Consider the following 26,904-nt stretch of genomic DNA (forward strand, 5'->3'; position numbering starts at 1 on the left):
CCGGCAACGGGGATGGCAACGAGCAGTAAACGGCGTCAATAATTTGCATAATTCCGCGCCGATTCGTGCGTGACTCGCGAGATTACACGGTAATCCGCGCGCCGACACCTGGGACTTGCAATTTTCTTGAAAAACAGTATTATTTACACGTCCCACTCGTGACGGGACGACTGAGTGCACTTCTTTAACGCGACGTAACAGGATCCTAAACGATGAAGACGTTCGCGTTGTCTGGGTTAATTTCAGAATAAAAAGGGAGAAAGAAAAAGAAGAAAAAAAAATTTAAAAAAAGAGGCTTCGTCTTTTAAAACGCGGAGATTTTCTAAGTGAAATATCGCCTCGAATACTTTTCTGCTGTCATTACGTATGACTTTGCGTTAAAAAAGGGTATGTTGCGGTAGATACACGTGCAGGAAAGTATATTATGTAACGTATAAAATTTTTTTTTTTTTTTAATTTAATTTTGCGTAATGTTAATTTTTTTATTCGTTCGGTTATTTTCTGGGTTCTTTTTTTTCTTACGTTTTTAAGTTTATTAGGTATAAAATAATCATAATATTAATAATTGATAATTAATAATTTTTTTACTTATCCTCATTCTTATTTTTAATGGATCAATTATTTAAAATGTCATTATACATATGTATATCGCTGCGATATCTTCTGTTTTAAATCTAAGATTTAAAAATCATTATCGCATGTGCAAAAAAAAAAATAGAATTATAAATCTAGCCGCACTTGTTTCGCCAGTGCCTCTTTAAAAATAAAGAAACAAACTTTCTTTCCAATTTAAAGTACTCCATTAAAAATATGACGTGGGTAAAAAAAAAAAAATTGAACCTTGAGAACTGTTTATTAGATCATAATGTACTTCCAAAGTGATTTTAATTCAGTTTTTAAGCCGAAAATGCGACTATAAATACATCTTAAATATCTTTTCACGTTGAATAAATTAGCTCTTCTTCGCGAGCGGCCCGTTCCTCGTTTAGTTAAGGAGATAGATATACGTTTTCTCGATGGGACGTGGAAAATGGCGGGTCGAGCTTGTCGACAGTCACCATTTTAAACCGGCTCATATAAAAGGACGCGCCCGCGCATTTACGCGGTCGGACAGCCACCCCTACCGGGGTGGTGCGACTAATCGATCGGTAGTAAGGAACTTCTCGGTAAGAAATATCGACCCGCCCCCTCGAAAAGGATCTCCGGGTGGCGTGCATCCCCCCGAAGATAATCAGATGACGTTATAAAAGTCGGATTAACAACGAGGCGAGATAGCCCAGGATTATTAAACGACGGGCCATTGCAGCGCGACTCGGCAGATTTCGTACATCGAAATTGGACTCGATGAATATTGATAAAAATTGCCTCTCCCCTATTCGCGGAATGTTCGCTCATACCTTTCGTTCGTACGTTTAAAATTAAAGAGGAATGCAACTGCCGCTCTTGCATTCTCTTCATGGCGTTCATGATACGATAACATGACGGGCGAACGAATGGAGGGAAAGAAGGGAGACCGGGAAAGAAGGAAAGAGAGAGAAGGAGCGAGCAACAAGAATATTCTCCGTAATTAAGTCCCGCCGCTCTTCCTCAACTGGATGCAGCGCGGCGCGGCGCCGCGCGCCGTGGACGAGATGAGGACGCGAAATCCACGGTAGCGGCGCGGCGCGAGAGAGAAAGAGAGAACGTGATGTAAGACTGCCCCCGCGGAGAACTTGGTAAGAGAAGAAACGCGAAGGAAGAAGCAGCGGTGCGAGCGAGCGAAGCGGAGAAGGGGGCGAAAAAAGGAGGCACGACGATCGAGCAATAAATAATACAGGGAGGAAAAAGGCGATCGCCTGCAACATTCTGCTCAAATGTTAAATAGGTATCAATTTAACAGCGACCAATGCGCGCGCCCGTGGGCGTACGACTCCACGACGGGATTGGGTGCTCGGACGACGGCAGGCGGGGTCGGGCGATACGTACGTCGCGGGTAGGCGACGCGTTTCACCGTGATCTGGTAGGGATAAACCACCTGGTTTCGCCGGTACCCTCAGCCTCACAACGTCCCGTCTCTCTCGACGCGACCGACCCGGATTCACGCACCCGCCGACGCTCCGGTCAAGCCGAGGACCCGAGTACCAACGAAAAACGGAGAACCCCCCCGTCCGTCGGGGTGTAACGCGCGAGCGATCCATTACGTTTACCACGAGGTGCGAGTATACCCGCTGCCGCGCGTGGACGTCGTTCGTGAAGTGTTGCCCGAGGAAGCTGCTCCGATTTTTGGCACTCGCAGGGACCTGTCAAGAAATCCGGTTTAGTGTCGTCGGAGTTTTCCCCGGTACGGCGAAGCGCTTCCAGTCGGCGCGAAGTTGTCCCGCAGAATAGTAGAAACAGCCTGGAAAGATTTATGTGGAAAATGATGACGAAGAGACCAGCTTCGAAAGAGATTTGTCGGTCCCCGGTCTGTTTCACCGTACCGATCCGTCGTTCGCAGGTAGATTTTAGTTTTTGAAGGCAGAGAAATTGGTGCGTTGAAAGACAGAAAATTGTTGTTCGAACATCGAGAGGCCAATGGCTAGTCGAGTCAGTGAGCGAGAGCAGTGGAATTCGCGTTGGACTGTCACGTCTTAAATGAGCCGAGAAAAAAGAAAAGTAAAGCAACGACGGGACAGTAAGTTCGCAAGAGGATATTCAGAGGGAAATTAATGCCTGGCAAAATCTCCGTCCGACGTATGAAGTAGCACCAACGCCGGTATAAACTCATACAAACAAGATGGCTGCTATTGAACAGAAATTTTGCAAGATAGTTCGAGCTGAGCCGCTCGTGCAATAAATCCAAACGTTCGTCGCGATCGAGCTCGATACGATCGTAATCTAGTCTTCGGCAAATTTTTTACGAGCGAATCGCTTCCGTCGCGTTCGCGCTCACTCGATCATCCCGCACGACCGCGATCGATGTCGCCCTTCGAATAGTTGTAAATGCACGACGGCTCGATGAAAACGCCCGTCGTTTGAACGTCGTCTGCGATAAGTGCCCGAGCTCTCGCGAGGAGGAGGAGGAGGAGGAGGAGGAGGAGGAGAGACCATGTCGGAACACGGCGACAGCGACGTGGACGCTACAGAGGAGATTAACGTGGATGATTCGGACTCCCGGAGCTGCAGTCCGCGAAATTACGCGAGCCACGATGGCCGCCACATGTCCCAGGAGACCTCCGAGTGCTCGACCTCGCCGCCGCCCAGTCAAACCGGCGCGAGGACGCTGGCGAACGACTCCTCTCGCAGCCACCCGTTCAGCATAAGCCGTCTGCTGGGCGAGAGCGGCGTTCAAAATCCCAAGAGTCCGTCCTCGGAGGAGCCCGACAGCGACAAGGAGAGGAAGTGGTCTTGGGAGGAGGGCAACAACAACAACAACAACAATAATAACAACAACAACCAGGTGGCCGCGGGTGGCGTTCTCGACGACGGCAGGCGGTCTTGGGGCCACGACGCCGAGGAAAAGCTATCGGAAAAGGACGACGACGACAGCACGCCCGACACGCGAGCGAACTCTTCCTCGTCCGTTCATTGTGCATCGGCGGCGGATCTCCTCGCCCCCTTTCGCGTATTCCCGACCGGTTTCATCTACACCGGTGGTGGCGTCATAAGGGTACCGGCGCACCGGCCACCGGGCACGAACGGCACGCCGACGAGCACCTTGCCCGCACAGGCGCTGATACCACCCTGGAGTTTGCAGGCTCTTCAGCACAGCCAGCAGCAAGCGGCAGCGGCCGGCCTTCACAGAGCGAGTCTCCTGGCGAACCTCGCCGCGCATCCTCTGCAGGCGCATCCGCATCTCAAGGACCGACTCGCAGGTAAGTGCTTGTTAAAACACGCGTGCAGGACGCGAGGCGCTCAAAACGGAGCTTGCACGGGTTCGAAAAAAATGCATCGGCGATAAGATAAGAAAGGCGACAGGTTAAATTGTAGGAGCGTCCCCACCCACCCTTCCGTTTCGTTGTAATTAAATCGAATGACATTACACGTATAACTTAACTTTTTGCGCGAACGTGTTAATCGACGCCACGAAAAAACGACGAGCTGGGAAATCTCTCGCTTCCTTTCGCCTCAAGCTGGGCCGATTTGGTTACCGAGGGCTTCGGTCGACAATTCTTAAAAGAAGCGCGCATTGTCTCCGCTAATTACTCTCTCTTTTTCTCAGGATAGTACGGCCTGTTAATGCCGATGCAGAACTAAGAACGCGAGAACATTTTGTTTGTCAGATCGTTGTACGTTTTGTCTTGAAAGCAGCTCTTAGAAACGGAATGAGACTCTCGGTGAATGTACGTCGATCTTTATCGGCAAGTACAGTGCCGCACGCTGCCACTGCCCCGCATTGTTATCTCGTTGCGTGAGTTGTATCTTGATTTCGGCGCTAGATGATACTGCGCTGAGTAAATAATGTTTTAAGTACATTTTCGAGAGCAGCGGGGAAAACGGAAATTTAAGTATTTCATTCTACCGGTTCTCAAACACGCCGTGTAATTACGAAGCCGCCGAGCACCTCGATGTGCATTGTACCGCGGTTCGTTAATTTATCGCGACGACAGAGACGCTCCTCGAAGCTAACTCTTTAATTCTAACTCCTTGCATTAAGAATTAATATAAAATTAATATGAAAGAATTGCGAAACATTAAGGAATTAAGAAAATTAATAAATTACCGAAAAAATAAAAAAAGTGACAACAAAACAAAGCGTGCGCGTGATACATTAACGACGCGAATCGATTTTCAACAATTATCGAATAAAAGCAACATCTGCAATTATTTAAGTGTCACGTTTTCGTGAATAATTAATTCGCATAACTGTGTACTGCGAAAAGAGAGAAACGGAGAGAGAACGAGAGAGAGAGACAAAAAAGACATCTATTATTGAGTAACTGTATGAATATCTCATATCTATCTATCTCGCCATCGTGAATACATTACCGGATCATCTCCGTAACGAGATAACGATCGCGCGCGATACGTGTCCGATCGAATTATAGGTGTCTCCGCGGCACTCGGCTAACACGATGCAGAAGGAACCAGATGATTCGCGCAATTAGCGAGATTGTCAGATATTATTAATTCCGCGTTATCCCGACGGAGATTGGAGCGACAAGAGAGAGAGAGAGAGAGATATTGGCCGACACTCGATAGAATCGAGTGACGAAATATAAAGCGACGAGAGAGCGACGAGAGGCGTTCCCGCCTGGCGGCGGCGATCACCGGTGTCAATTCCTCTAATTGGGATGGGTATATCTTTAGACGACGACCGGCGCTAGGCGTGGGTCTCTACTTAGTGTCATTACTACGCTTCGCGACTGCTAACCGTATATAGAAGACATGAAATATGCATCGCGAGCGAATTATTCACTCGCGCTGTCGTCACGATCCGGCCGGTACGGAATCGTCGAAGACGCCGAGTGACACTTTAATGGTGTGCGGACAAGTCGAAGTCGTCACGTCGCCACCGCGCCGCTTTCTCGCTCGATAATCCTTTTCGCCTCGCCGTTAGCCTAAGCGATCTCTGATCCGATATTTTTGCCCGGGCAAAGCGCGCGTCGCGGCGAACGAAGGGAAGGCCCCCGGTGGAGCCGCAAACTCGTCCGGACGTTTTAAAACGCGACGGCGAAACATCCCGTCGCCGCACGGCGCGGTAAAAAGACTTTCGCGACGAGAGAGACAAGAGGGAGATTCTGTTAGGAGGGCGCAGCGACGAATTCGCGCACAAGCTTCGAAAAGAGACTCGTCTCGTCGTGGCCCACCCTCGCGCCCCATCTCCACCTTTCGCGACGTCTGTAATTTTGCAGAATGCAATTTGAACTCGCGTACGTATCTGTCCCGCTCTCTTAGAAAGGCGTGTAATTTTAATTCGCTTTAATCGGGAGAAATACGGCGCGGGGGAAAAAAAAAAAAAGGCTGATTCGCGCCAGGGGATCATTACGCCGCGCGATCATTGCACGCGCGCAGAGAGAGAAAGAGACGTAGGAACGGGCGGGGTGTAAACGTTAAAATGCAGGTACGTGCAAAATACATAATTAGCGTCTACGTCGATGCATTCTCGTATACCGAGTTTTTCGTGCGGGTAATGAAACCCCGCTATTACTTGCGTGGCGTGAGTGAAATGTATTTATGCGTACGAGCAGCGTTACTCTCGCCCGATTATTTTGTCCGGAGTACGCTTAATGCCCCAAAGAGACGAGCGCCGACACGCCACGGCGCGATGGAACAAAGTAATCCTTCAAAACGGATTCGGTTTCCACGTAACGGCGTTACGCGCCCCGAATTGTCGAACGTAATAGGACCGCCGGCGGTAATATTTGCGTCACGTCCCCGCCGGGGGCTGATCGGTGCTCTCACGATTGTAGATTGCGTAAAGACCGGTTGCGAAAGCACGTCGTGTTGAAAATTAATCACTTGTCAAAAGGTACATCGTCCCATTAATACATATCGGTGATCGCGGTCGGGTGGGGTAAACACCTAGGAAGCCTGAGAACGGCGTTCCTCCGCGAAAACCGTTTGGTAAATCAATATGTACGGATAACACGGGAGCGGCCGGCGTGATTTAATCCGTCCTGCTTAGAGAAAAGGGAGCCGTCGCGGGCGATAGCGCGAGCATTATAATTAACATAACGTGCAGTTTGCATAATTAAAACCCTCGCGACTGTTTTCGTCGCGATCGCTTAAACGAGGCGAAAATGTAAATCGCGTCCGCTGCCATTTATTTAGCATATTACGCCGATCGGATTGCCGTCGCGGAACGTCCGTCAGATCGATCGCGGGAAAGAGAAAACACGCTTTTAACTCACGTGAAATATATAAAAGCGCATAGCGGCCGTTTCGCTTGACAGGGCGAGCGGTAATCGCCGGTTATTTGCTTTGTACCTCTTTACCTCGATTACATCCCGCCACCTGTCACTCTGACATCGAAATGACACGCGGCGCTCGATTAAGGTCCCAAAGGAAGGGGGGAGGAGGGAGAGATAGAAAGGATTTTCGACCGGAAACGCGACGTCTCGCGAAGACGCCGCGAAACGTAAATCCGAAACAATTACGAGCGAGAGGACGAGCGCTAATTGTTCTGATTCATTTACGGACTAATCGCCTCGCGGGATTAACGCGCCCGATCGCGGATATCGGCGTCGCTCTCTAACGAAGAGGCGCCTCGGCACGAAACTCCGAGAGAAACTTGACGCGGGGCTCGAAAAGATTTCTCCCGATCAATTAGGCGCAGCAGCGGAGACTAGCGCTATAAAATTCAAACGTAACTATTATACGAAACCGGGCCGCAATTTACGTTCAGAGAAACAATCTCGTCGATTTGACATAATGATCTCGCCCTGATCGCGAAGCCGAAACTCCCGGAGCCTCCCGAGTTTCGGTCACTAGCGTAGCGCGGAGCGAAACGGACGAAGGCGTTTACGTCGCCTTTTATAACGGCCCGAGTTCGGCCGCCTTGACATTAATCGACGACCGCGATCGAGCATAAGTGACTAATTCGCGGCCCGACTTTTCCACCCGATCGCGACAATAAGTTAATAGCCCATACGTAATTATGAGCTCGTAAAAAAAAAAAGGCGAGTCGCAAAAAATAACTCGTCGCGCGCCGGAACAGAGAGGGACACGGCTCCTTCGTTCTACGTTCGTTTTCTGCGTCGATTTTTTTATTATCTCGGGAGAGACGTGCAATTACGCCGGACGTATGTTCGGATTGTTTAACGAGAAATGAAGTTTACGGCTTATACTTTCGCAGTTGTCGATAATTGCTCCCCGACACCGGCCTGAATCGGTTTCAGTACATATCGGCGCGATAGCTTTCTGGGAAAGAGACGTTTTCGTGGGGCACACGAAAAGGTAGGGAGCTCTGCACGCGGGCGCTACGCCAATGCGGCTGGCAGAATGCGCTCGTCGTTAAAAGTGGGCTCGAACGATTCTACGAATGCTCCGGAACCCGCGTCCACACTATGCAATACTTCGCCCCGTGAATTGGCAGGAGAAGTGCATTTCGAAAATTGCAATAGGTCAAACGGTCGCCGCGCAGCGTCGTAAACTCCGCGACGGCGCATACGTTTCGCGATCACTTCCCTCGACGTTTTATTTTCGGGGGAGGAAAAATCCGTGCTCGCGGGAACCCGGCGCGAAGGATTCGCCTCGGCATTGTTTTACGTCGCCAATTAATCGCCGTGACATATATCGGGGATTTCTCGAGAGAGGTAGAAATTATCTCGCGGAAGAGTCCGATTTATTTTCGGTAAATGGACGGGCGCATTATCGACTGGCAGTCAACTGAAACGGAAAGTTGAGAGTAGGTCGCGATCTGGGTTGGGATATCGTGTCCGAGAGCCCCGGGATATCAAATGCCAAGAGTGCGAAGAAACGAACGACAAAGTCGGCCCAGGTTTCGTGACTCGGTCTCTCGCGTTTCAGATTATTTTGCACGGGGAGTACAACCTCGCAACGTCGAAGAAATACGCTCGAGGACGTAATGAACGAGCGGCCTGTTTCTCCCGGGCGAGGTTTCAATATTTCGAGCTGAAAGGTATAATAGAGACGACGATTGGACCGCGTTAGAATGACACCGGGCCTCGCGGCGGACGCAAACCGCGGCGCTTCGCCTATTGTCTCTGTAGCATCGCTCTCGGCACTCGGACCGGTTTCTAATTCAACTCTTCAATTGTAGTACCACGCAAACGCGGCGCAACGCGGGCCTCGGAACGGGTCCGATGATCCTCGGGGCGATGCGGCCCGCCGAGGGCCGCGCCGGGGAGTCTCTCCCCGAGCGTTAAGCTTCCCGCAGCAGTAATTTTCTACAATGTACGCTCCTCGCACGGAGGCATTCGATAATAATTAGGCCTTCGCACTTTTACGTTCGCATATTACTTCTCTGATTTGCGCCCTTCTGGGAAACGGTTACGGCACAATGGCACGGGCGCGGCGCGGCACGAAGCACACGTACGCGGACCCCGATATTCGTTCGAGTGGTGTTACCGCGTGGAGGGACCGACCTTACGTAACCGTTCGCGAGACGTCGCGCGTTAACGCACGAGCGTTACAAAGGGACGCCGCGGAGTTTGGCAATTGGGCGAGAAGCCGCCGTTCGGCCGGCACGTCGCTTTCGAGGACCTCGGGACGGTGGGTCTAGGCCTCATGAGACCGAGAACAAAACGAAGGTACGGAAACCGAACGGCGCAGTGCGTCGATGCGCCCGTGGAGTGCCTCGGGCGGGAGATAAGCGGGTACCGGGAACAGAGAAAAAAGGCATCGCGTGACCGAAACCTGAAAACCAGAATCCGCCGTCGATGCCACTGCGGCTGCGGCTGCGGCGCGGCGCCTCCTCGCCGATGAAATTGTCCAAATGTGTACGTATGCGCGAGGAATGTATACGAATGATTACGCGTGCCGTATTATAGGTACGTGTACAGCAAACCCGCAATTTATAATATTTCAGCAGCCCGGGGTTACGTTCGGAGCCCGAGCGTCTTCCCCGTTTTAAATGAAATATTATAAATTACGGGGTAGTCACTTGGCCGACCCGTACCCGTTTTAGTTTCCGATTCACCGGCGAATCCCGGTGGCCACGAACGGTAGCGGTGGATACGTTATTACGAATCACGCCGGGGCGCGCCCTTGGCTACCGTATTCGAGAGATTTTCGAGACCCCAAATCGCGAAGGTGGGACCTTCAAGGTCGGGGGACCGACGTTCGCGAATCCGCAGGACGGGCGGGATGCGAAAGGGCTTCTTTCGCGTACGCGCGGATATCGCCTCCGTGCCCGCTGGTAACTACGGCTGCGAAATTTCTTGCGTCAATATCCCGTAAACGGCCGCGAGGCCGCAGCTCGCGCGCGCGGAAAAACGTTTCTCGGTATTCGGCGGCAATTTCGCGCTCGCGCAGCTCTGGTTACGCCGTGTTATTAGCGCTAGACGCGCATTTCATTTTTCAGATCGTTCGTAGCGGAAATATGAGCTCTCGAGAGGCAATTGACCCGTACGGTACTCGGTTCGCGACACGCCGCTCCTTCATCGTCTCACGTGGAAGACTACGGGGCACGTAGCAGCGAAATCGTTAACGCGGAATTATTTCAGAATACCGATCGCGGCGTTGAGGATCGAATCCGATTACCGCGAGCCAGCCATTCGATTGACCGATACACGCGCAGACGATATTCGCGATAAATTTTATCGAGCCATAAATTATTCCCGCGCGGTAACATTTATTTATTAATTTAATTAGATCTCCGGGAGAATATGGGTATGCGCTTTCCGATTAAAATTCCCAATTCGAAAGATGGATATTAATTTATTAAGCGTAATTTAAATTGAGTCGCTTATTAAGGAAGCCGCTCGGTGAGAGATAAGAGTTTGTCCGTATTAAAAATGTGCCGATCTGTATTATTTAAATTTGATTGAGCCCGAGCTCCCTGCGGCGCGCGTCGAAAACGGGCCGGAGCGACGAGAGGGATTTAAAGCCTTGCCGTCGGAGTAAGGGGAACACGCATTCGAAGAAACAATAACCGCGATAAATGACGCGTGTAAAACGTAACTGCACTCGCGCGTTCTGCAGAACGACTGCAGTCGCGTAACTGCAAAATCGAAACGCCGGACTTTCTACTGTAAATACACCAGGTGTTTCGCCTGCGAAACGACAACTCTCGTCGGCCGTAACTCGCGACGAGGGCATCCACGGAATATAATTGAATTACCTCGGCTAAACGCGTCTCATTTTTTTTTTTTTCTCTTTTTTTTCTTTCCGAATAATTTGACGGATTTAAGGGGGAGGTACAACGTGCACGAACGTCGATGCGCGAATGCGAGGGGCGGCATGGAGCGAAGATGCGCCACGCATGCGGACACGGGCACGGGCGGGTATCCGTAGAGGCGATAATTATTCAGGCTGGCATTACGTAGTAATTAATCTGGAGGCAGATTAGAGCCGAGCAACGAGCACGGTGTGGCCCACGGTGGGCGTTGACTGATCGAGTTAGCGTTGAGTTAGGGATTTCGCTGGGCGAGCTTGGCAGCCCCCGTAAGGTCAGGCGAGCTCGTCCATCATCGCCGCCGTCCTCCCTCTCGTTTGCTCCGCGCGTTCGTTGGTCGCGATATGCCCGGCCACCGCCGATGGGTTACGCGCCGAACGTCCGCGGGGGTAGGTGGAGGGGCTTACGTAATTAACGTGACTTCAGTTTAATTTCGCTTGCGGACAATTAGCCGCGTGGACGCGAGCAGAGCGGCCGACTCTCGGTTACCCCCTAAAACGCGTCCTGAAGACGTTCCCGAAGAGATACCGCCGCGTTTCGGGTCGTACCTCTCACCAGCCACTTTGCCGCGTTAGGCGAAATTAGAGGTGAGCGATAGTATAATCTCGCTGTAATATCTTCTGGTAACTTGAGATGTATCTCTCCCTTCTTTCCCGTTTCTATATCTCTCTCTCTATCTTTCTCGTCTCGGTATTACAATTATTAAATATTGGAGTTAATAAAACGCTCGCTATTGAACTTGGTAATCGAAATAACCGCGCTGCTTTGGATACAATTAATTGCCGAGCTTCGCGTCTTCACTTTCTTTCATAGATTATTGCTCTGTCTATGAATTTTATATATACTTTTTATCGGTTCCGTAATTTGAGCTCTTTCCCTAGATGTTTCCTTTTCCCTGGTCAGCAAATGCCGCGACGAGTGGTCCGCTTATTTCATATCTGTATATTTTATTTTTATTATCGTTACGGATGCAATAGTCGCGAAATTTAGTCGCTGAGAGTCGCGTGCATTAATACGCGTCTGGCTGGCAGGCCTCGTTAGGCTCGTAATAATTCATCAGCGCCGACGACAAAAGAGCGCGAAGGGTCAGATCGCGCGTGTAAAACGCGATATATTCGCGGGGATGGAGGAAAGGGGGATCGATCGATCGCGCGTCCAGCTGCGCTCCGGTCTGCGTTCTCTCGCGTGCGAGATACGCGAGAGATCGGCCGAAAAAAAAAAAAAAAAAAAAAATACCCGCCCCTATCTATCGCGTCGATCGAACTCTCCCTCGAGGCTGCGGAGGAACGTTGGGGCCGGCGAATCTTTTGACGTGGGCACGTCAAAAAAACGCGGGGCCGCGCGGTGACGATATTTTATCGCGGCGCCAAAGCCGGCGGGGAGGCGCGTTACGGTTTCTGGCATATCATTCGCGATTTTTTTCTAGTCCCCGGAGAAATCGGCGGGATTTGCCGGCGGGTCTTCGGCGGCACGTCAAAACGAATTTCGGCAAACCTTGATCGCGCGGCGTGCAGCTCGTCATAACGTATGGATGACGACCCGGGACGGACTTATCGGACTTTGTCCTCCGTACTTCCCATCGTGAATATCGGTCTCGAGATGTTTAAGTCCGAGGTAGGAAAAATTCTTAAAATTAATATCGTTTGGGTAATTAAAAAAATTTTCATACGCAAGAAATGCGTCGGAGAACGGAGACGTGACTGGTTGGTCGAGCCAAGACGAGACGTCAATGAAGTGCGCGAAAGTACACGCTCGTTTTTTTATGCGCGAATATAAGCGGAGAAATATAAGCCGCAGTTTACGATACTTAGAATACGAATGACGGTTTCAGAGGGCGACTTTAAACGTAGTGCGCATCTTGTTCGGAAATAATTTAGTCTCGTTTAGAAGGAAGGTGGACGCGCATATTTTATTCGTTCCCTCGATGCAATAAATATTGAAAAAAAAAAAAAAGAAAAGAAAAAAGAAAAGAGGGGAATTTTAAACAATATAACGCGGAACACTCGTAAATATCATTCCCGATTAATCCGAGACTCCCGAGCACGCTGCACTTGGAGAGTTCAGGAACAAAAGCAGACGAAAGTTGAAAATAAGGATCGCTCGACTGCGGGGTGTCTCTTCATAACCTCGTAAGAGCGCTCTAAAAATGTTGGCAGATTAAACGACCGTTCGCGGCGAAAAGGCGGACGTGAGAACCACTGGCAGCACCTACCTTAGGCTAAAGGTATTGAGTTTTATCGCGAACACGTGCGAGCTTGCTTAATTTTATGCGATTTTTTATCGACGCCTCGTAATATCGATAATGTAAGGCACCGCTGCTTCACCTCGCGCCCCATCTCTCGCCCGTCCTCCTCCTCCTCCGACGTTCAGGTCGAGGGTCTATATCAAGTTATGGAGTTTGAGAAATGATCGGTGCTCCGCGCGACTCTCACATTTCCCTTTTCCGATCGACGCGAGAGCAGCCCGGATCCGCGCATTTCAAACTTCACGTTGCGTAATGGCCGATTAACTAAATCTCCGAGTATAAAGAAAACGAATTTCACCCGCGGGATCTCGCGCGAACGAGGCGGCGATATAAAATCAATCACCCCGCGATTGCATTTAATTCAAATCTCCCAAGAAAAAAAAATTAAAAAAAAAAAATTTCCGATTGCTCTATCCGTCGATCATCGCGTCTTCGGACGAGGCGTGAACGAGACGAAGAAGCCATCCGTCGGCTCGGGCTCGTTGAGAGCCTCCTCGTCGCTCGCGGTTAAACGGGGTATCGGCAGAAAACAAGACGACGTCTTTTACAATTTTTCTTCCCGCGAAATTCGTTTCTTTAATCTTCCCCGAAGATCAGACGTAAAATTTAAAGACTTGTAACACTCCGCGTTTCTTACTCGGGCGCTCTTGAGCAATTTTCTCGATTGGAACCGCATTGACTTTACATTCCTGGAAACGTTTAGTTTTCATTCTCCCTCTCGCCCTCCCTCCCCCCCCCTCCTTAACCCATTCCTTCCTCTAGTTAAGCGCTAACAAAGCACCAGCACTCCCATTACTCTAACAGCCGCCGCAGTTATCCTTGCGCTTTGCAAGGCCTGTGTACCTTATACGAGCGCAACGCTTCGCCGCGATTCCTCGAAAGACTTTAATTACGGAAAGAGTGTCCAATTTCGCCTTAGATATGAGTTGCTGGAAATATTACATTCCACTTATCGCGCTCTGTCCTCGCTCGCGAGGGGTGCCGCGTACCGACTTCTCTTTTTATGATCTCGGCACCGCCACACCGAATGTATATTAATGCCTATCAATCGGAAGATTCTAAATTACGAAGGGGAACGCGCCGGGGGAAACGTAAAGGAACGAGAAGCCGAGCGGAAGCGAGAGTGCGGTTCGACCGCCGGTGAGGGCCGGTGGCGTATCGGGGATCGCGACGTTGAGCCGAGGGCCGGCTACGGGGAATATAATTTTATACAGGACGAGAGTATGTGCCTTCCGCGAATTCGTTTAGTGCCATTTAGTCGTCCGCTCGGCTACGGTATCGGCAGGTACACGCACGGGTACGAATACGCTGCGGATATAACGCCGCACGCATGCGATCGTGTACGTACGTACATCGGCGCTTTCTGAACGCGCGTGTAGATTTACAGCGCGTCGTGGCCAGGGATATATATTTTTTTTTTTTAGTGCTCGGTCCGTCGTAAAGATTCAGTTACAGATAGTAGCGCTGCACCTGAAATTGCATGCCCAGGGGCAAGTCGCCAGGCGCTGTTACCTCAATGAGCAACTCGAGTGCGAAACTCGGCGTGTTTTACACGTTATTTCGTTTACCGGATTCCATTAGCGTCCGACTCTGACGTCCGAGAACAATTAAGATCTGAAATCATGCGCGGTCCGCCAAGGATGGAAAATGGGTGAGAAAGGGAGCGCGCGCTGCTCGTCGCTCGAGAAAAATGTTGTCCGCCGAGGTATTTGATGCCGGGGCCGGGTTTACCTTGGGCGAGATGACGGATAATGTTCGGCAAGTATTAACCGGGGATTAAAGGGGATAAACGGTGGATTATATCCGAGGGGAATTCGAGAGAATTCGCGGCGAGATTTGGTGCGCGGCGGGTGAACGCAGCGACGACGGGAGGGCGAGATTCTTCGCTGGCATATCTTCTCCTTCAACGGCGGCCGGCCGTCGTCGTGAAATCCGCCGCGCGCACAGAAAACAATTTACTTTGAAGGCCGCAAACTCCATTACCGGGCAGAACGTGCTCCGCGTAATGACTTTCTCTAGGCTCGCCCGCTGTCGCATCAGCGACGGGCGGCGCGGAATTGCATCATCGCGCAATGATTCCCCGGCCCGAGTCTTTTCTCGGTCGCCGGCGAAGAATCGTCGTCGTCGCAAAGTCGCTGCAAAGGTTATGTTACAAGCTCAGTGGGTCACCGAGGACGAAATCGTCGCCGGCAATTTCTCGGGAGCTGTCACGCCGGATAGCTGCCAATCCTGATTAAAGCTTTTTCCGTTCTCCCGATTCCTTTTCGACGTCGTGTGCCCGACGAGGCGCGCCATTATCGGGAATTTTTATTCGCACGTCGTTACCTCGGCGCTCCAACTATTTCCGAAGCTCTCTCGCGCGTTTCGCCGGCCCTCGAAAAAAATCCAGGCTACGCAAATCCCGATGCGCGCGGAGACAACGGAAGCGATAATTTCCGCGATCGTAAACCGCGGCGAAACGATGGGAATTATCGGTGAACAAATCGTTCACTTCCGGCTACCTCAAGATGACGCGCAACCGGTACTCGCTATTACTCACGTTGTTACGATCGATTAGTTGGTTTTGCAAAGTGTGATTTCGCGTTGAGACCGCTAAAACTGTCCGAGCGGTTTAATCGACAAGTGACGAATGGTATTTTAGATTTGACGGAAGTCGTTCAACGAAAATACGTGGTGATTGACCGACAAATAGGACACCGGGTGATAGATGGGCACTCTTCCGACTTAAAGGCTGAGACGGGCGATAATTGTTGTTGAACAGGGACAAAAGATGGAAATTAGAGCGTCGGATTGGACACGGGCGTTTCCACCGACGAGCGCAAAACGGACTCGCCGGGCGAAACTTTAGCGACGATAAAAAGGAGCGGCCAATAATTTTTGCTGGGAAACTGTTGTGTCATTTATTTACGCCGACCGTTTTGCGGCGACGTGCAACCATTTTGTTTTTACGATTGCCCCGCGGCTCGAGCCCTTGTCAATCTTCTGCGGAGAACAAATCTTGCAACTTTGCTATTATACAAATATTCATGTATCGAGAAGAAAAAGAATTCCCCATTATGTTTCGTACACGATTAATCCGTATCAAGAAAATTTAACACTCCAGTCTTTATCTTAAACAGCTTTCAATTTTTAAACATCCCATTTAAAACCACGCGATTTAGGCCGAGTCCACTTTTGCGTGCAACATTCTCTAACGTTTTACCCGCCGAATAACATAATTAAAAAAAAAAAAAAAAGAAAAATTGTAGATAACGTTCGTTGAGTCTCTCATTTCTTTTTTATTTCACCGAGGACGAAAGAGACGTCTCTTGACACTCCGCGTAATTCGTTTCCTTAGAATCCCCTCAAGAGTGCAAAATTTTTCTTTAGAAATATCGTCTCGACAGCTGATGATCCTCCAGCCATAGGAAATTGTCGACAGAGTTAAACGTTTTGACCGCAAAGATTCGCCGGCGTAGTATCCCGGCCAAAATTGCACGGTAAAACGGGGGCTTCGCGCGCGATGTCGGGAGTCGCTTTAACCATCCGACAAATCGCGATGACTGAACTGTCGTTAAGCACGCTAACGACAGTGGCTGCCCGGTAATCGGGCTACCGTACGACGACGATATCGCCGGACACGAAAGCGCGATCGAGCACGAACCAATTTAGACAAATCGAACATTGTAACGCGGTCTAGGCTTCTTCTCGCTTATTCAGATATACAAGCAATATTTTACGTAAAATATGTGTCGGAATTACGCCGCTAGATATAAGATTTTTTTTTTTTTTTCCTTTCCCCTCCGAATATCGTCGCGAGCTGTATAGGCAACATGTTAGATCGGCAACAGGCGGCGCCTTAAGCGTCGTTAATTAACAGAAATCGAGAGTGTTATCGTCAAACGCTGAGTTACGGCTGGCAGGCGGGGCCTAATTGGTTTTACGAGACGACCGTCTTCTCTCTCATTCGATACCGAGCGCTCCGATCATTACACCGTGCTTCTTCCTTGCAACAAATACCGATTCTTTGTTATCGATCATATACTCCCGTCTGATAATCTGCATCGTTATTCCGAAAACTCGACATATTTGTCGTGATAAAAATTATTAATGAAATTCTTTGAAAGTATCATTACTTGATTTTCTTCGTTTCTCAATGAGAAAATAGTAAGTCTTTTTATAATTCACAGAAGATAGGAATTGACCCTTTTTTTCCCTCACAAAAAAAAGAAAAAAAAAAATACAATTGGTGGGTGTTTAATATACCAACCAAACGCGTTACGTTTTCATCATCCGGTTCATTCTAAGAGAGGCCTGCCGAAGATTTGCGGGTTCAAATTCTTGTGTGTGTCCGACCATTCCGCGAAGGAAGATAATTACGAGTGTATTACGAGAGAAAGAAAGAGAGAGAGATAAAGAGAGACCACATCGGTAGCGACTAGACTAGTAAGCCGCGATAATAGAACGAAGTGTAATAGCCACTATGCGATTATCGTCCTAATAAGCGCAAGGCGAGTGACGCAAGGAAGCCTTTCGCGCGCGGAATAAGAATGTGAGAGGCCAATGTGAGGCCGAAGCTCGCGATTACGCCGCGAAGAATTGAAATAGGAGTCAAGCGCACAGAGAGCGGGGGCCCTATTTGCCCTTTCGCGGTGCCCGGCGTAATTACATCGCCGTTCAGCGGCTGTCAGCGTAAGCGAGGCTGTGAGAAATCAATCGCGAGTGCCCGATCGCAGGTCTCAAATCAAATTATATCAATTGCAATCGTTGCGTCGCATGTATATGTTAATGCCGCGCTCTATAATCGCGCGGATCGCCGATTAATCCGCGGCGCATAAATCATGCACCTCTCGTAAATTACGAGAAATCGAGATTAATCGCGCTGCTAATGAATCGCTAATCACACGGAATTCTTTTTGCTCTTTAAACCTCCGTGTTCGTTCGTAATCCGATCGCGCTGAAAAAGTATGTAGAAAAAAAAAAAAGAATTAATTATTGACTTAAAGACTTGCTGTTTATATATATAGACGGAATTAATTACTTTAGGCACGAGATACCGCCGGCTGACTCGATCCAACACTTTGACGCTTACAGATCGATAAGGAATTTCAAATGAACGCGTAATGAGATTATTATTTGGATCGCCCGCGATTACTAGCGGGGATGTATTTCTGGCCGAAGAGTGGCGATAAAGGACGGGGGGTGCGAAGCGCGGGGAAGGGTAGGAAAAAGGGGGGCGCGTAATGGGATAATATTCGCTCGATGGCCCTTTTACCCTTTAACGATGATTCCTCCGGTTTCCAGCAAATTGCGCAGGCGAGGGGTCCCCGGCCGTGCGAGACGACGAGAGGATATTTCGGCTCCGTTTTCGTATTTCATAAAAATTTGACGGATCCCCCCTCGGCTGCCCCGCGGTACTTTTACGTCGGCAAACATGTGCCGCCGTAAAATAGCCGGCGCTCAATTCGTGTGCATTTGTATAAATATCACTTAAAGGCACGCGATCCTTCGATCGAGCTCATGCGAGGCGTAATGAGAGTCCCTGAAGCGCATTGCTCATATTATTTAGCTGGTAAATCAAAGCTGGAAATGTGAGCCGTTATATCGCGGGCCGATTACCTAGCCATCCCTCGTCTCGCGATTGCATCGAAATAAGTACGTTCGCCGCGGTACCGCGGGTATTGCAAAAATAAACGGTTTCTCCGTTTCGTGCCCGCGAGATTGCGTTCCCGATCCCCTAATTAATTCGACGAGTAGGTCGAACGAGATCTACAAGGGAAAACAAGTCGCCGAAGTACGAGTACTAAATTCGCCTCGGCCGCTCGGATTTCCTCCAAAGAACCGCGTTTTAATCCATTAGCGAGAAGAAATCGCAGAAGTCGAGGGGCCGCGTTCTCGCCGCGATATCGGACGCGCCGATCGCGTATATATCTAGCGGCTGATTCGCCGCTCTTTTATAAGCCTCGTGAAAATTGGTTAATGTTCGCCTTCTTATTACGCATTCGAGCGCACGCACGCACGGAGGCATTTAGCATAGTTGCTCTTTACTCGCGCTAGTACGACGGGCGAGATAAAGCGTCTAATGATAACGCGACGGCTACCTATCTGGCATAATAGAAAGGCGGAGACTCGATATCGAGACAACGAGTGACGCTTAACGAATGTAAATTACCGATATAAATTACCAGCCTCGGTTACTTTGTCTTTTCTATCGGAGCCGTCGATAATGTCTAACAACGAATTCGGACGCGTGAATAAAAAGAGACAGCGATTACATTATGAAAATTGATCGCGCATCGAGCGTACGAGTTTTTAAATAAATTCTCTCATTTACGGATCGCGGTCCCGTCGTTACACGCTCTTTTAATCGCGCGTTTCTTAATGACGTCCGACGGACTCTCCGATTTGAGCGCCCGCCTACGAAGAATACCGTAAAACGGTGACGCAATAGCTACAGAATGTCACCGGCATTGTGTCCGAAGTAATCTCTTATCAGAGCACCTTTTGTTTCCTTTCGATATAGGTGCGTTTCCGAGGCGGATCGGGCATCCTTATCAGAACCGAACGCCACCGAAGAGGAAGAAGCCGAGGACGAGCTTCACCAGGCTGCAAATCGCGGAGCTGGAAAAGCGCTTTCACAAACAGAAATACCTGGCCTCCGCCGAGCGGGCGGCGTTGGCGAAGTCGCTGAAGATGACGGACGCTCAGGTGAAGACCTGGTTTCAAAACAGGCGGACGAAATGGAGGTAAGCCACTCGTGATATTTTTGATCGGCCGAAATCGACGCGTGCACGATACTCGTTCCCGCAGAACTTATCGGCGTTTTAACGAAATCGTTCAATTTTATTTTATTATTTTTTTTTTTTTTTTTATACATTAATGACGATTTTTGTCGAGGCACATTGTTAACCGCGGTAAATGAATTTTTCGGGGGAGAAAACGGGTCGAGGATTGCGTTCCCGGAATGTTAATAGCGGGTTAGTCGTGGCCTGACGCCTATATCTGTAAACGCATTGGCAGTCAAATGTATTGGAGTCTCTTCAAGATAAGGAAGGACAAAAACACGTCATTTAGATAAAAGGGGGCTCGTTCGCAGCGCGGGTCCCCGATACCGGGGGCGTCTCGGCGGCGAGACGAGGCCCCGGCGACATTCTCGAGGACTCTCGTGTACAATATACCCGCCGTATTCGAGAACCCCTTCCCACGTTCCTCCGTCTCCCAAGATTTCTAAAATCGTTGTCGCGCTGTGGAGTCCTTGGGCGGTTCTACGAAACATCGTGATAAAGCGGTAAAACTTGCGGAGAAGTTTTCGAAGGGTCGCCGATAGTTCCTAAACCGAGCCACGATTGTTGGAGCCAGAACATTTTTTTTTTATCCTTTCAATTCGATTTTCTATAATCCCTTTGTGCGAGGGTAGAACTCATTAAAAATTAAAGCCGATACAATTTCGACAGGGTCTATTTTTAATGTTCGCGACGATCGGAAAAGACTCCCTCCGTCGGTCTCGTCGCGAAAAGAGATCGAAAATTGTTAATTTATTTTAATTTTTATCGTTACTTGAGTTTTATTAACCGACTGCCGGCGGAGGTTCCCGTCGCGTCTTTAATCTTAGGCTATCGCGTCATGTTCGCTTTCTCGCTTCTCGTGCGCGGAGGACGTTCCGCGAAACGCGAGCGACCGAGGCGAGTTTTTCGAGATCGAGCTGGCACGAGTTGCCGTGGCTCCTAATCGCGACACGTAATGCACCCCCGATTGATTCCACCCGCGCCCACCTGCTACATCGCGGGCGCGATATATCGCGCCGAGTCTGCGAATCGTGTTCGAACGGTTACCGGCCTGGTACCTACACCGTGGCCGATGAATGTTTAACGAGGGGAACCGGCGGGGGTCGGCTGGGGCCCGGGAGGAGATCGAAACGATTCAGCCAACGGATTCGAGCGTTTGACAGTTTAAAAGCCAAGGAGCTCCCGGTGGAGAGGTGCAGGGGCTGAAAGAGGTGACGGGGGGGAAAGGGGGGGGGACCACGGTGGATTGGCAGTCAAAGCGAGAGAAGGCGACCCGCGGGGTGCGGTCGGGGGACGGGGTTAAGGGGGTGAAGGGGACGAGAGAGAGAGTGCCCGATGTGCGCGATGCGGAGGGAAGGGACTACATTATGTACGGGACAGGGCTAAGCTGTTAGGTACCTGAATTATTGAGGCCGAGTTATCTCATCTCTGCCTACAGTCATCTCGTTACTTTAAACGCAGCTGCACGCCGGACCGTACCCGCGTCGCGTCAAGGCTCTCGTGCGTGCCGTCTATGAAGGCGCCGTTCCCCGCCGTAGTCTTGCGATTCGCCCGCGGCCCCTCCGCCGTTTAAACCGATTTTCTTTTTCAGCAAATAAGCTAGAGCTTGAGCGGTCCGGCCGCAGCTTCGTCAGCGAGTTTAAAGGATCGCTGCAATTTATTGAGCCGCGAGATCTTACGATGAAACGTCTCTAAAAAGGGAAGCGGGGAAAATTTTGAAGGGCCGAACTTTCGCGTTCTGCCCCTCGCCGCGTTTTCCGCATTCGCTACGACGGCGCAGAGAAAAAGCCGGGCTGGAAAAAGTCTGTCGTGCGCGCGCGGTGATGCGTTATTGATCGCGCGCATGATTACCCTGTCGTGCGTGCGTCTTTAATTAAAAATGATGTACTTGTCACTCCGGCGTGAAGTTAACTCGTCGTAGCATTCTAGACAAATGTACCTGTCACGGCGATAACATTTCCGAGCGTACCGAGACAGATAATGCGTGTCGTCGGATTCTAAATTGAATTTTACGTTCGCCCTCTTCGCGCGACGATGAAAAAAAAAAAAAAAGAAAGAAAGAAAAAAAAAGAATTTTTTTTATTCACGCGTACGACACCGCAGGTCGAATCGAGACGAGTCGTTCGGTGTCAAAATTATACAGAACGTCGACAGTTTTTAAAAACGTACGACGAACCCCGAGCGTATATTTCTACTTCAATCTGCTATGCGCATTTTAATGGACAAATAAATAAAGCATATTTCTAAATTGCGCGTGTAATTTTAAATCGCTTTGACACCTAAAAGCAGACCAGAAAATTGAATAATAATTGTAACCGAGTCTGCCAAACTTAGACAAAATTAACGATAATGAAATTAGGAATGCTCATATTTGAGACCGGCGTCATTTTAAGCTAGCACGCCCCCGCGATTGTGGTGTAAATAGCGCTCGTTGAAATTACGAGACATACCGGGTTTAATCGCAGAGAAAGAAACGCGGAGAGAACGTGTGCTTATATTCGCGCATCGAGCGCGCCGCGCCGGGGGTCGGAGCGTGCGCCGGAGTATAAAGATAAGAGTAATGTGTCCCAGGTTGCGAGAGAATACGGTTACGCCGGCCGCAGCGAATAGGGCGAGACTGCGTCGGGGGCTGCAAAATGTAATCGGCACGGCGCCGTCAATTATTAATCGCTAACCGCGTTAATTACTTGCAGCGGCGTAGGTGCACCTGTCACTGCACCAGCGGCGTAGCCGCAACGGATTTCCGGAGACGGACGCGGACGCGATCCAATTGCTCTAATGAAAGCTAATAAAAATGGCAGGCGCGCTAAATCTTTCTGATCTGTTGCCGTAATTCGGGATATATATCCCGCTGGAAAATCACGGATCTGCACGAGCAAATAAAGATATCTTTTTTTATTTTTTTTTTTTTTTTTTTTTTTCCCCCGGGTAAATTTTGGTAAAATTATACGCCCGCCGTTCCACGCGCGCGCTCATTTACGGGATGAAGCAATTTAATTGTTTTCCGCTTAGCGGACCGTTCGTCAGGATCGGATCCAGTTCGGCGGATAAACAACGGGAATTACGACGCCCGGCGAAGTGGGTCGAGGAAGTCGGTAGGTGAATTTCGGAGGCGGGCGATCGCCGGCGCCGGGCACCGGGCCAAGCTCGTTTATTCGTGTATCGGGTGAAGAAAATTACAGGAAGTCGTTGTGCCGCGGCGTTGCTCAACTCGCGGCCCGGAGGAGACGGGCAAAAAGAGGGTCAACGAGAAAGACAGTACCTGCGCCGCGATAGGCCGAAACGCGGCGTAATTCATGCGGAGGACACGAGCGCTCGCCACCGGTCTTTAGGAGGATCCTCTCCGCCGAGCATTACGTCGGAGGGAACCAGTTTTAGGAAATTATAACGATCACGACGCGGGAAAACATTGGGATCGAGCCCGGCTGGGCCGATCCTTGATTCATCCTGTCACGGAAGCGCGTCGAGACCGTGCCCCGGGTTGATCGCGGCGAGGGATTTAAAATAAAAGGATACATTTTATCTCTTCGAACGAACGGCGATGAGAAATACGATTTTAACAAGCGATGGTGCAACCTCCTCCGAGGAGGGGACCCCTCGCTATTCGCCACGCCGGCTGGTGCGCGCAAGCTCTATCGACCTTACCGAACGGGTCGGCCATTTTGCGGCACCCTAATAGACTTAACGCTAGAAAACAGACATCGCACGAGCCATTCCGCGGCGCAAAGTGGACCCCGCTTCGCTATAGTGACGAATCGAATTAGCTTTATTACATCCGTCTTCTGCTTCCCGCCCCAACGGCCGCCGCTCTATTTTCGCTCCGTCTCTACGCTCCAGCTCCACTCTCGTTTCCAGCTCCTCTTTACGCGTCTACTCCAAAGCCATTCTTACGGGCGATCTCGATGGCGTTGCTGCAGTTGAGAACTTGGGTTATGATACTACGACGGTCGATTATACGCGCACGCAGGAGTCATCGTGTCAAAAGCCAGCAAGTTTCCCCGTCAAGCTGCGTCCCTCTTTAGAAACTTGCGCAACTGTGGAAAACGCGAGCTGACGGTCCGCGCGAAGCGTCTTTAATTAAGAGATTTAGTTAGTTGCGCGAGGGTAGGCGCGGGATAAAATCGTACGGCGTTCTAATTTTTTTTTTTTTTTTCTGGCGATTGAGTTGTCGGTGAATGTCGCGAAGAATAGTCGGATTAATTTAATACGACGGTGGTCGATTATTGTTGCAGGAGACAGACGGCGGAGGAAAGAGAGGCCGAGAGGCAGGCTGCGAATCGGTTGATGCTGTCCCTGCAGGCCGAGGCACTCGGCAAGGTGGCGTATCCGACGTCGGTGTCGGGGCACCCGGGAGGCGCCCCGGTGTCCAGTTTGGATAGGCAGCAGACGTCGACGACCACCCTAACGCACCCGGTCGGCCAGTGGGCCTCCCCTTACGGCCCGCCGCAGCCCCTGGCCGAGCCGATTTGCTGAAGCGCGACAGCGATCCGGGAAACTCTCGTTAAATGAATCGTCATCTTATCGTCCCTCCTCCCCTGAGTCTAGAAGCCGAATCCGCAAATCTGTTTTTTTTTTTTTTTCCTTTTGCTCGTTCCTATTCCAATTTGTTTTACGATAACGGCGAACTAGGGAAAACGCTCGCGCTTCGCACGTGAGACAACGGCGAAGTTTTTTCTTATCATTTTATCCTCCTCTTTTTTTTTCTATTTTTTTTTATTTTTTTATATTTTTTTTTGAAGAATAGCTATATGGATTGTAGGCTGTTAGCATGGCATTGCCTTCCTTCTGCCTTACGATATTCAGGCGACCATTACCGAACACGAACACGTCCCAGGGAGCACCGCGGAATCGATTGTACATTGCCTTACGACATTATCCTGCTCGGAGCTGTATCGCTTATTAGCCGCGGCTCGAGGTTTTGCCATATTACTGTCACGGTTTAACCGGCACGATCGCGCGCGAGGCGCGATAATCGTCGTGAATTTATCATGTACGAACAATCGGGTCGCATTAAAAGCGTCCGCTCCTTCTCGCGACGCGAGAGATTATCATAATTAGCCACGATTGACGCGACATTATCGACATGTACGTGTCTCCCGACCCGCCGAAATAGACCCACGAGATGAGTGCCCCTTTCGAAGCGGTTATTTTCAGATTCGCGTTGAACGGGCCGGACGTTCGATAACGTCCTTCCTTTATTCTTCCCTCACGTCGCCTTTTCACGGCCCACCGAGATCCCTCGATCCTTCCTGAAGACAGGCTGCGCGTTCTCTCGCATCTCCCGCAGCCGAAAAATCGTCGATCGCGACAAACAATCTAAATCTCGTATCCCTCGTTAAACAATTTGTGCAATTCGAAGAAACGCTCGGATTTAAGGGCCTACCTCGTTAAGGATACCGCAAACGCGTCGGCTAGCGACTCGATACGAAAGGGGGAGAGGGGGACGCATCGACTGATAAGGGACGCGATTCTCCACTTTCTTCCGTCGAGGTGGCAAGGAGCACCCGCCTCTTCGCTTCGGACGTGAGAATGTAGGCCCGTGCGGGACACCTGACGTGACATATCCGTGTACATATTAGACGCCGTAGTTGTAATTAGACATTATTACTTGTACGATATATGAAATACTTGTATACGCAGAGGCGCTTTCGTGCCAACGTACCGGCGGCGTACGTTCTCCTTTAATTGTTAGATACGTCCTGTATATATTATTTCATGCGCGCCGCGACGCGGCACAATGCAATCAAGATTATATTAAATATATATCCCGGAATACTACTATAATTATTAATATTATAAATATATACTGCTGAAACAAAAAGAAAAAGAAAAAAAATACAAAAAAAAAATAAAATAAAATAAAATAAATCGTACATTACGATCGTCATCGTCGTCGTATAATTAAGTATGTTTTAAGTTAAGTTCGGTAAAATAATTATTATAGCGAACGATGTGATGTTATGTAAGTACATGTAACGTTGTATATACGAGAAAAAGAAAAATACCATTGAAATCCATGCAAAGTGATTTGACTGCTACTACGTTTCTCGGGGTCTAACTGTACATCTTCGCGAGGAAACGATGCCGCGCCGACGAGGAACAAGGACTCGGCGTGGGAAGGCGCGCGGAATTACACCAATTGCAGCGGAAAACAATTAGTAACAATGTTGGTAATAATTTCATTAATTTAATAAGCAACGGAGCCGGTCTTTGATCTGCGGATAATTAAAGATTTTAATGATCCCTTTACACAGCTATCTCGAGCAACGATTACAGGCGAGCGTCGTTTCGCGCGAAAGCGATCGCGGATGCAGCCCCGCGGAGTGTGCATTTTCCTTTTCATATAGGTAAATCGATTCATTTCCATTATTTTTACACGTCACTTTGCCGCGAAGTGGATTGAAATGTCTCCTGAAAAATGTAATCGCCTTTCAATATCCCTCGTCTTAACATTTTTATAAAGTAATAAGTTGAGAGCCGGAGACGGTTCTATTTATGTAGAAAATGCAAGCGGCGTCCGCTCTTTCCTCGTTAAACGCAACGCGTTGCGCGCCTTCTTATTTTTTCTCTTTTTTTTTTTTTTTTTTTTTGCGTCGATCAATTCGTATCATTATTTTGTGTACAATGTCGTTCGTGCGCGTATGTTTTGCGGCAAGTACGCGAAACGAGGCGCGACGTTTCATTTCCTTCGACGAGATCGGTACACTTCGTAAATTGCACCGTTTAAGAAATACGAGGAAAGCATCGGAAACGAGTTGTCGTAACGAGGGCTCATTATTCTGTGTCAGTGCGCCGCGCAGTGCCCTACGTCTTCTTCAGAAGTTTGATCCCCGTTATTTTTACGCCGAAGCGATTGCCTTGTCACACGATATCAGCGACGTTCTGATCTTTCGTATCCGCGTAATAGGCAAGCGGTCAGTCAGTTTTTCCACTCCCGCCTACTCTTTTTTATATTTTTTTTTTTCCCTCCCTGTTTGTCACACATCTTTTTTTCCCTAACAACGTCCGTCAAAGACGCGAGTCCTGTTTCTCCGATCGCCTTAATCGGCCGTCTTTTCTCGTGGAATTATCCCGCTTCACCTAGAGCTCCCTGTACCGGATGTGGCTGCGTTTACTGCCTATAATTGCAGAGGAGA

General features: G+C 49.6%; 2 protein-coding genes across 2 annotated transcripts in view; one reads left to right on the forward strand and one right to left on the reverse strand.

Moving 5' to 3' along the window:
* The window catches only part of LOC139103906 (lateral signaling target protein 2 homolog), a 71,391-nt gene that overhangs the window by 25,019 nt on the left and 19,468 nt on the right, over nt 1–26,904 (reverse strand). The gene's annotated exons all lie outside the window — the stretch shown is intronic.
* C15 (homeobox protein C15) lies at nt 1,050–25,206 on the forward strand. Its single transcript, XM_070659050.1, has 3 exons — nt 1,050–3,833; nt 19,507–19,729; nt 24,001–25,206. Exons 1-3 carry the CDS (start codon nt 3,068–3,070, stop codon nt 24,239–24,241), a joined length of 1,230 nt encoding a protein of 409 aa, XP_070515151.1. The 5' UTR covers nt 1,050–3,067; the 3' UTR covers nt 24,242–25,206.

This window comes from Cardiocondyla obscurior, linkage group LG07, assembly GCF_019399895.1.
Source record: "Cardiocondyla obscurior isolate alpha-2009 linkage group LG07, Cobs3.1, whole genome shotgun sequence".
Lineage (NCBI taxonomy): Eukaryota > Metazoa > Arthropoda > Insecta > Hymenoptera > Formicidae > Cardiocondyla > Cardiocondyla obscurior.